At 44.9% G+C, this 11262-nt stretch overlaps 1 protein-coding gene across 1 annotated transcript in view; it reads left to right on the forward strand.

Moving 5' to 3' along the window:
* The window catches only part of atp2b1b (ATPase plasma membrane Ca2+ transporting 1b), a gene marked incomplete at both ends in the record, with an annotated part of 27814 nt that extends 17448 nt beyond the window's left edge, over positions 1-10366 (forward strand). Inside the window, 11 exons of the mRNA XM_080544753.1 lie at positions 177-418; positions 1324-1561; positions 2161-2340; positions 2698-2785; positions 2902-3008; positions 3661-3852; positions 4949-5162; positions 6500-6711; positions 7607-7714; positions 8877-9065; positions 9860-10366. Coding sequence (XP_080400879.1) covers positions 177-418; positions 1324-1561; positions 2161-2340; positions 2698-2785; positions 2902-3008; positions 3661-3852; positions 4949-5162; positions 6500-6711; positions 7607-7714; positions 8877-9065; positions 9860-10366 — 2277 coding nt within the window. The remainder of the gene's footprint in view (positions 1-176; positions 419-1323; positions 1562-2160; positions 2341-2697; positions 2786-2901; positions 3009-3660; positions 3853-4948; positions 5163-6499; positions 6712-7606; positions 7715-8876; positions 9066-9859) is intronic.
* Positions 10367-11262: the final 896 nt, after the last annotated feature.

Genomic DNA, 11262 nt, shown 5'->3' on the forward strand with positions numbered 1-11262 from the left:
TTGAAATGCTAAACATTACAGCAATTGTGCGTGGCAAAGATGACTGTTGGCAGAAACCCTTACCTTAGATGAGCAGACTTACTTTGTGCTTGGCAATCTGAAATCTATATCTGAGGATAGATAATTGATACCAAAAATGCCGGACTGCGTGACTGTATGTGTCTCTGTCTCTCTAGGCTCCGGAGAAGGAGGGCGGACTGCCGCGCCAGATAGGCAACAAGACAGAATGTGCCTTGCTGGGCTTTGCCCTGGACCTGCGACGCGACTATCAAACCGTCCGCAACGACATCCCTGAGGAGAAGCTCTTCAAAGTCTACACTTTCAACTCGTCCCGGAAGTCCATGAGCACCGTGCTAAAGAACTCTGACGGGAGCTACCGCATGTTCAGCAAAGGAGCCTCGGAGATCCTCCTCAAAAAGTAGGTGTTGTGGATTTGATTGATTCTTAGTAGATTGAGCAGAACTTATGAGACACAAAGAGCTTCAATCAATTGCCTTTAATTAAGCAAAGTTACAGCAGCTCAGAGAAAAAGTAGCAGACAAAAAGCCCTTTCCTGTCAGAGGGGCAAGCACTTTATAGCAGTTTCCTGTCTGATGAAGTCACTCCTCTTGCTTGACCAATCATAATCTTCTGCGACACAGTTCTTGGCCCATCTTGCCCAAGTCTCTACATTTTGAGTGCTCGATTCACCAAAATGTAGAGACTTCAATTCTCAGTATAAAATGATATAAAACTACAACATAGGCCTGCACCTTAAGTTTTTAACCTTGTGCTTTGTTTGATTTGTATAGCTTTAGTTGCTATTCTATAATGTCATTGAATGAAAAGGCTTTGCAGTTTTGCCTCAACTAAGTTCTCTCAAGAAGAAGATACAGTATATTTTTCAGTTTCAACGTCCATATGTCACTGGTATTGCAAATATGTTACTCTTGTCCCTGGTGTTGCAAGTATGGCTATTAGCTGCAAACTTTAAAAATGATTAAATCACTATTACTAGCCCAGTAAACAAAGAGTCCAAAAGATGTCCTCAGGGAAGCCGGAATGTGGGTTCAGATTACGTCTTTCTAGGACGTCCAGATGACGTCTTTATAGGACGTCCAGATGACGTCTTTAGGACGTCTTATGGACTACAGAATCGTCCGTCTTCCCTGAGGACGTCTTTTGGACTCTTTGTTTACTGGGAGGTGTAGTTTAGTTATAATTATACAGTATTTTTTTCCCATAGCTCTTTAATGGAAATAACATCATACATGTAAAACAAATCTCCTCAGATATTGTGACTATAATACCAACCCAAATCGCTCTACCTCCTCCTCATCCCAGGTGCTGTAACATAATGACAGCGAGTGGTGAGGTGAAGTTCTTCAAGCCGCGGGACAGGGACGACATGGTGAAGACCGTGATCGAGCCCATGGCCTCCGAGGGCCTGCGGACCATCTGCCTGGCGTACCGGGACTTCCCCGTGGCCGACTGCGAGCCCGACTGGGACAACGAGGCCAACATCCTGACGGCCCTGACCTGCATCAGCGTGGTGGGCATCGAGGACCCCGTCAGGCCCGAGGTAAACACTGGGGAATGTTATGATGTGTTTTCACTTGTGCACATATACTTTAAATACTTTGTATGAAATGACCAGTTAAGCTCTGTGCCATGTACCACTCTCAGTTGTGTCTCTCTTGCAAGCTGGCAGTAACTTGAGTTGTCTCCAAGCCAGTTAAACTTAGCCTCAGAGGAAGGTCATGAGGGGGGATGGCATCCTCCCTGAAATAAAAACAGTCAAAATCATCCCCCTTCTAAAACTGCCGTCCCCCCTTTCCATCCCTTATGTCATTTTATCAATGAACGTAGTATTACTGCTATTTCAACATGTAGTTTTGGGCATATTGAGTAAAACACTGTGGGCGAGGGAGCACGCACACATGCAATGACATTTTTACCAAGTCACTGACACTGAAGTCACTGACGCTGTGGGGATGCTAAAATTGTCCCCATATGATAAAATCCACCATCCCCCCTGATTTTCTTTTACAATCTATATATGTGAACTTCTATACTTACTATATACACTATATGGCCTATTCACAGGGGGGTATATACGTAGACATGGGGGAGTTAGCATGTAACTGTGTACTACATGTTCTGCGCTGTTGTTCATTCTAGGTCCCTGATGCGATAAAGAGGTGTCAACGCGCTGGCATCACGGTGCGCATGGTCACTGGAGACAACATCAACACGGCCCGCGCCATCGCCTCCAAGTGTGGCATCCTGCACCCTGGGGACGACTTCCTCTGCATAGAGGGCAAAGAGTTCAACCAGCTGATACGCAACGAACAGGGAGAGGTAGGAGTTCACTTCCTCTCAAAATTGTACTGTCTTGTTCCACGTACCCTCCGTTCTACTGCCACCAACCTCCTCAAGACCCCCAGGACCAAGCTCCGCACCGTGGGGGATCGGGCTTTCTACACGACTGCTCCCAGGCTGACCACCTAAGGGCACCACAGTCTGTGGATGCTTTTAAACGAGGCCCTAAAGGAAATCAAGCGTCTTTGAGTGTCTAGAAAAGCGCTATATAAATCTAATGTATTATTATTATTAAAACCTACCGTTTTTTACCTAGGAGTTCAATTCCTCTCAAAACTGTACTGTTTCCACCTCGTTGTAAAGATAATAACTTAACTCAATGACTTGACCCTTCAGATTGAGCAAGAGCGCCTGGATAAGGTATGGCCCAAACTTCGCGTGCTTGCAAGATCTTCCCCCACGGACAAACACACTCTAGTGAAAGGTAATAGTATGTTATGTATTTATTTAGCGTAATATTTGGGGAATTGGAGGTTTTACGTGATTATGGCTCATAGTGACATGGAATATCTGAGAGATTATGGTTTATTCTGTTCGCAGGTATAATCGATAGCACTGTGTTAGAACAAAGACAAGTTGTTGCTGTGACGGGAGATGGAACCAATGATGGTCCGGCCTTGAAGAAAGCTGACGTTGGTTTTGCTATGGTATGGTAAACCTGTACAGTATACAGTGGAGGAAATAAGTATTCAACACATACATTTTTTTATGAATTCAACATATTTCCATTGCAGCTATTCACATAAAATTGTACTCAATAAAACTACACAGCTAAAGAAATTGACCTATCGCTAAGCCACGCCCCCTTTAAAAACTCAGACAAACAAACAACGCTTCACTGACAGTGACTGACTGACCGACCATGACTGAATGACATTCAATGACTTACAAGGGCGGGAGTTGGCAAATTTCAGATTTCTGATTTACCACAGCAAGTAGTAATAGACATGTTTTTTAAAGATGACAAGAATATTTAGTCTAGAAGCTTTTCACCATCAGATATTAGCGAGTTGTTTGTCTGAGTTTTCTGCCTGTAGTGACTTTTTGCTGTGATATGATTGGACAATTTCTATTTCGGGGAGTGGCTTAGCGATAGGTCCATTGTAACACTCCAATGGCCAAGTGTGTATGGTCTAATGAAGTTTGTATGAACTAATGAATGACCAAAGTCTGTTTTCGCCAAGCTCTGCCACATGTCAATGTCCTATCAATATTCAACGAAAGCTCCATGTCCTTTAATAGGACATGACGGGTACTGTTACACTACGACTAACACCATGTGACGTGATGTGCCCACAGGGGATCGCGGGCACGGACGTGGCCAAGGAGGCGTCGGACATCATCCTGACAGACGACAACTTCAGCAGCATTGTCAAGGCGGTGATGTGGGGCCGTAACGTGTACGACAGCATCTCCAAGTTCCTGCAGTTCCAGCTCACCGTCAACGTGGTGGCCGTCATCGTGGCCTTCACAGGCGCCTGCATCACACAGGTGAGACGAGGCAGATCTCTGGGTTCCACGGGTGAGACAGAGCACATCTCTGGGTTCTCCAGGGAGGGCAGTAGGGTCCCAGGGCCTGGTAAACCTGGGGCCGGTTGCATAAAGATAGACCCAGTGTTAGACTTAGATCTCACTTAGTTTAAGTCAGTCTTGCTATAGACTCTAAAATGTTCCTGTTGCATAAACCTAGATTAAGACTGGTCTAATAAGCCTTAGACTAGTCTTATATTATCAGGTTAGACCAGTCTAATTAAGACTTCCTGTTGCATACTAAAATAAGATTTTGAGGTTAGAAAGATAGCCACCTTCCCCCCTGGCTAAGCTTGATTTGAGAGCTGTGTTGCTATGGGAACGAGTCAGGGCTAGTAGCTAGCTAACACTGTAACTCCAGCTAGGTAACTACTTCACTGGTTAAAACTGCATCACACAGGTGAGACGAGGCAGGTCTCTGGGTTCCAATTGGCTTCCACTAAGGCCTGGACGACACGTATATGGATATTTTTCTAAACCCAATTTTTTTGTACAATTGGGCCTCTCAACCATACGAACACAGCGTTTTCACTCACATAAACTGAGATTTCTCTAAACGGATAAAAAAGTGAAGAAATAAAAGAATATCCGATTGAGTGTATCAGTGTGGTTATGTTAAACGGAGCTGGTGTTGATGCAATGACGTCAAGCGTCAAGTCGTTCACACATGCGCATTGAAGCAAAACTACTTAATCGTCGGTCCACACAAAAGAATCCGTTTTTGCTTTCTTCTTGGTCACCATAACTTGCCTTTCTGTCTGTTTTGTACTTTTCTTTTCTGTCTGTTTCAAAGAGTTTGGTCTGTTTACGTTTTTAGTCACTGCCGCCGTTTGATTACTGATTACTGACTGCGCATGTCCATAACGTTCTTCGGTATTTGACAGATCGTGTTCAGTTTTGCCATTTCGTATGGACAGAGATATTTTTTTGGTGTGGACAGTTTTTTTATGCCTGACAATCTCTCTCTCTCTTTCTCTCTCTCTCTCTCTCTCTCTCTCACTCTCTCTCTATATATATATAACCCTGTCCACCTTGCCCTCCCTCTCTCTCTCTCCAGGACTCTCCTCTGAAGGCGGTTCAGATGCTGTGGGTCAACCTGATCATGGACACCTTCGCCTCTCTGGCCCTGGCCACGGAGCCGCCCACCGAGGCCCTGCTGCTGAGGAAGCCCTACGGCCGCAACAAGCCGCTCATCTCCCGCACCATGATGAAGAACATCCTGGGCCACGCCGTCTACCAGCTGACCATCATCTTCACCATGCTGTTCACCGGTGAGTGCTGTCTGTGTACAGCCTAGACAAGCCTTGTCCCCTCCTTGCACCCTCCGTTCTACTGCCTCCAACCTCCTCAAGACCCCCCAGGACCAAGCTCCGCACCATGGGGGATCGGGCTTTCTGCTCGGCTGCTCCCAGGCTGTGGAAAGCTCTCCCTGACCACCTAAGGGCACCACAGTCTGTGGATGCTTTTAAACAAGGCCTTAAAGGAAATCAAGCATCTTTGAGTGTCTAGAAAAGCGCTATATAAGTCTAATGTATTATTATTATTATTATTAAAACCTACCTTTTTAATAGAGCCTTTCATTAGCCTTTTTTTAGTTGAACATTTTTATTGTATCTGTTACGCCCTACCCCCTGGTGGTAGGAGGCCGCCGGCATAACATATGACAGTGAGCGTGCAAATGAAGTAGACCAGTGACAACCAGGCATCCGTTAAACAATAATAATTTATTGTTTACAACACACGGTACAGAGACGAGACACAACACAGACCCCAACCCCCTGATCTATGCAGCGACCACTAAAGGAAAAGCCCCAGAAAACTAAATCTACCTATAAAAGAAAACAACCCCAGAACTAACCCCCTAGCCTAACCCCCATAGCCGGTGCCGTAGCACCTAACAAAATACAAGGGTTAGTGTCGCCGCACTAGCTGATGTTACTAATACAGTGGGTGATCTACGTGTGGTGTAGGACACAGATGTATACCTGCAGGTATCTTACTAAGTGCCCTACCTCTCGAACTCTGTAACCGGCTAAAAGAAAATGAAAGAGAACAACAAAAAGGTTAACAAAAAGGCATCAAACAAAACTATAACCAGCAACATAAATTACATACCAAAAATATTGAGAGCTGCCACCTCTCTTGAAGAACAGAACAAACTAACTTATATAGACTAAGGTGTGGTGAACTGATGGGATAATTGATTGATGATCCCAGCTGCCAGGCATCTCACTGATTACTCCAGCAGGAGGGACACACTGAAACAGAAGAATTAAGACAAAACAACAACACACCACAGGTCCAACAGAAAAAGACCCCACCACCCGTAACAGTATCTTTCTTCCTGTTTTTAATCTTTAGCACTTTGAGATTTCTTTACGTAAAGTGCATTACAAATAAAATGTATTACCGTATTATTATGGTCCTGTGTGGCTGAGTTGAGCAAGGTGCTAGCAACGCTTCCTGCTGAAACTGTATACCGTATCAAAAATAAATGCATTCAGTGTAAGTCACTTTGGATAAAAGCGTCTGCAAGATACTATATTACCTTAAGTGCACTCAAATAGTGTTGTACATCTCTTCTGACGTGGTCACATTCTATCCACAGGTGAGGTGATGTTTGACATCGACAGCGGCAGGTACGCCCCCCTCCACGCCCCTCCCTCGGAACACTACACCATTGTCTTCAACACCTTCGTCATGATGCAGCTCTTCAACGAGATCAACGCCCGCAAGATCCACGGCGAAAGGAATGTCTTTGAAGGCATCTTCAACAACTTAATTTTCTGCTCCATCGTTTTTGGGACATTCGTCATCCAGGTGATGTTTACATGTTATGTTATGTTATGTTATGTTAATTTCATTTATAATGCGCCCCCCATCCAACTTTTACATCGGCCCGGGGCGCAGCCCGGGTAAAGGAACAGATAAAGACAAAGACAAGGAACACAGAGAGCAATCAGACACAGACGACTTAAACGTAAAACTCAGGCATACAATTCACAACAAATAGGGAGTAGATTTAGGGAATGTCATTTTGGAAGAGGTGGGTTTTTAACTTGGCTCTAAAGGAGTCCAGAGTGGGGGCAAACTTGATGGCAGAAGGGAGCGCGTTCCACAGGGTCGGTGCTATCACTGCAAAGGCACGTGCATACTATACATCATTCTATCTAGAATCTTCTCTCTTTGCTTAAAGCGTTTCCACGGCTGACCCAAGCCCAGCCCAGCCCAGCCCAGCCTACCCAGTAAACAAAGAGTCCAAAAGACGTAAATTCAGAAAATGAAACCGTACTGTTCATGAGCCTTTATAGGCTGTGCTGGGGCATTGTCAGCCATGCAAAGCGCTCCAGGTGTGATGTCGATTGAAAGAGAACCACTGCATTACATGATAAAATCCTGCTTAAAATGCTCCTCCTCCATTCTTCGTTGTTTATCATCTTTTGTGGTGGTCAACTTCAATCAGAAACACGTGACAGCCGTTGATGAGACAGCCCTGACTTCATAGTCGGTCCCCAGTCTTTCTAGGATGTCCAAATGACGTCTTTCTAGGACGTCCAGATGACGTCTTTCTAGGACGTCCAGAAACGTCTTTTAAGACGTCTTTTAAGACGTCATCTGGACGTCCTAGAAAGACGTCATCTGAACCCACATTCCGGCTTCCCTGAGGACGTCTTTTGGACTCTTTGTTTACTGGGTCTCTGCCTCTTCCTCCCAGGTGGTGATCGTGCAGTTTGGAGGGAAGCCTTTCAGCTGTGTGGCCCTCAGCTTAGACCAGTGGCTCTGGTGTGTCTTCCTGGGCTTCGGTGGTCTTCTATGGGGCCAGGTGAGTTTTCTGAAGAGTTTGTGTCTTTCCAATTCCCCAGCCTAGTTGACATTTTGTGTAATAACAGGGAAAACCGTCACAATATTTTCCACATCACATGATTAGCCTACAGTGTCTGAACTGACACAGTAATGTTTGGGAGACAGTACAACAGGTGAGGCTGGTGGAGGTAGAAATCGGTGGACGGGCTCATTGTAAATGCATGGAATGAGCATTTATTTTGTATCCTTTCTCTCTCATGTTGACATCACCATCATCTGTAATAAGGTGTACAGAGAGATCATTATCTGTATCTGTGTCTATCTGTATTCAGATAAAGGACTAGAAGTGGGCATGTTTATATGGGTTAGGGTTAGGGTTTATATGTCTATGCTGGTTCATACCGGAAGTTAAATCGGGAAGATGTTGTATTTTCTAACCTAATATTCATTGGCAATGCAATTTTTGTGCCTTCAAAGCATAACTTTGATTTCATATTGCCATATAATTAATTATGAAATGTATTTCTACGTCCTCATACTGTATTTTAATGTTAAACTAAACTACATTTTCTGTCCTGTTGGAGGTTTGGGTTAGGGGCTTCTTCTTCATTCCATTCCATGCATTTACAATGAGCCTGTCCACCGATTTCTACCTCAACCAGCCTCACCTGCAGTATAGTAGTATGCCCTTCACATGTGTCATAAAGTTGCCTTATGTTCAATGGCAAGTGTATACATTTATATATATATATATATATATTTTATTTTTTGCATTTAGCATTTTTAGCACTTATTCCAAAGCGACTTACAATCGATATTTGACTAAGCAAGTGAATCATCAATCCACCAGTCGTAGCAGGAAGAGTAATTCATTTTTAATTTAATACTTTAAAAGTATACATTTTTAATATATATAGACACTGGAGAACAGAGAAACAGTACAAGGGCAGCAGTAGAAGTCATAGGGGACACAGTAAAGGGGAAAAGCGGGTGTCTCAGGAGACGCATTGTTGGGGGGTAGTAGATGTCTCAGGAGGAGCAGTTAAGGTGTAACCTGAAGAGACTGCAGTTCTGACAGCCGTGGGAAGCTCATTCCACCAGCGGGGAGCCAGTGTAGTGAAGTGTATGAAATGCGATCCATGCACACAACATAACACCCCCTCCTCTCCATTTGTTCCCAGGTGATCACCACCATCCCAACTAGTCGTTTAAAGTTTTTGGTGACAGCGGGCCACGGCACTAAGCAGTCGGAGATCCCAGCGGAGGAACTGGAGGAGATGGAAGACATGGATGAGATCGACCACGGGGAGATGGAGATGAGGAGGGGACAGGTGCTCTGGTGCCGAGGCCTGGGCAGGATCCAGACGCAGGTAAGATCATCGCTGCTGGTGGTGAAGAGCAGAGCAGCTAGAAACCCCAGAGAGTAAAACATATTTTTTTGGGTAAATGGTAAACGGACTGCACTTATATAGCGCCTTTTTTGCTGCTCCAAAGCGCTTTACAATGGCCTTTCATTCACCCATTCACACACACATTCACACACCAATGGCGGCAAGCTGCCATGCAAGGTGCTGGCCCGCTCACTGGGAGCAATTTTGGGATTCAGTGTCTTGCCCTTCGACATGTGGCCAGCCGGGGCTCGAACTGCTGATCTGCCAACCTTGTGATCATTAGACGGTGACTCTACCTCCTGCGCCACAGCCGGCCCAATTTTTTTGGGGACATTGTTTTCTTATGAAAACTGTGCATACTAGTTTGATTTCAAATCCAAACCGTTGAAGTAGAGAGCTAAAAGAAGACAAAATGCTTCCTCGTTCCAATACTTTTGGAGGGCACTGTATAGTGGTCACCAACCCTGGTACTGGAGAGTTAATCACATTTAGGTAACTGTGGTACTGCACTGTATGTATGCTTGATGGAATTATCCAATGAAGTAACCAAGAGACCTCATATTATGAGTTTTTTAACAAATGTATTTAAACAAACAAGCTGACTCTTAATCTATGACTTTGATTGGTAGTCTGTCTTGATGCCCCAATAGAAGAAAGCTGTTTGTTTCTAAGCCACTGTCTTAACTGTACAATTTGGAGGCTCATTGGCTGTACATGTTTAGATTGACAGGCCTCCGTGCATGCAGGTTTTTGACTGTGTCTTATTCCCCTAGATCCGTGTTGTCAACGCCTTCCGTGACCCCCTTGTCGGCATGGAGACCCCCGAGTCACGTAGCTCCATCCACAACTTCCAGAACCACCCAGAGTTCCAGATGGAGGACATTTCAACCCAGTTCCCCCTCATCGATGAGAACGAGGGCGAGGACGAAGCGCCCACCAAGCGCAACTCAACCATCCCCCCACCCCGGCCCCCCCACCCGTCCCCCCCACCCCGGCCCCCCACTGGCCCCTCGCTTCCCTCCTCACCCAACCAGAACAATAACGCTCTGGACAGGATCATCCCCCTCCACAAGGAGAGCCCAAACCCTGGTGAGAGCCCCCTCCACAAGGAGGGCCCAAACCCTGGTGGGAGCCCCCTCCACAAGGAGGGCCCAAACCATGGTGGGAGCCCCCTCCAAATCCAAAAGGAGAGCTCAAAGACTGGTGGTATCCCCCAGAATGCAGCTGGGCTGCCGCCATGCCCTGGGAGCCCAATGCACAGCCTGGAGACCTCCCTCTAAGCTTAACGCACCAGTAATGACCTGCAAAACCCACCACACCTCCCTCAACACCACCAAGACGGAGAGACAAAGGGCCTCTGGTAGTTTGGCTTGTACTGGACTTGAGGACACCAAACGTTTCGGAGCCTTCCTGGGTTTTTATGTTATTATTTCTTATGTGTTTGGGCCCCTAAATATGTTTTTTTCTCTTAGGGTCTTTGTATCAAGGAGGGGTGTTTGTACATTTGGAAAATAATAACAGAGCAGTTTAGAGGGTTGAATTAAATGAATAGGGTCTAGGTTTTGCTGTATGTCAGAAGAAAGAAAAGAAATGTGGGGCTATTTATATTTTTATGATTTTAATTTATGTTGTGAAAGCAGACCTGTTTACAATTTCGTTATACTTTTAATTGTTGGCGAAAGACCTAACCAACAAGATGTACAAAGTAGGGAAATTTACTGTGAAATGTTAAATAGTGTATTTAAGACATTGACATATTTTAGGAAGAAAATAAGAGTTTCTTGTAAAACTGAATTATTTTGCCTGCAGGTTCTATTTTTTTTTTGGGGGGGGGGGATCTAGAAATCTCTGGCAAAAGGCTTGTGTAGGAACTTGTGTATGAAGAGGTGGTTGTATCGTCTGTTGTGAAAGGGATAACTGGGGTACGCTAACTGGTTGGGATATTCACTGTGTTGTTCCCAAAAATGTCCAAAGCTACATTTCAAATTCAATGGAAAGTAGTGGAGATCCTATTTTTCCAGTGGTTGGATTTGGTCACTAGTTCTTCAGAGTCACTAGACACACTTGTGCAGGTGCGCTGTTTACAGTACACATATGATTACAAAACAACATAGCAAAAATGTATTATTTAAAACAAGAGCTTGTCTCTATGCTGTTCCTTAGTCAAGGACTTACG

This window comes from Nansenia antarctica, assembly GCF_963989245.1.
Source record: "Nansenia antarctica genome assembly, chromosome: 14".
NCBI lineage: Eukaryota > Metazoa > Chordata > Actinopteri > Argentiniformes > Microstomatidae > Nansenia > Nansenia antarctica.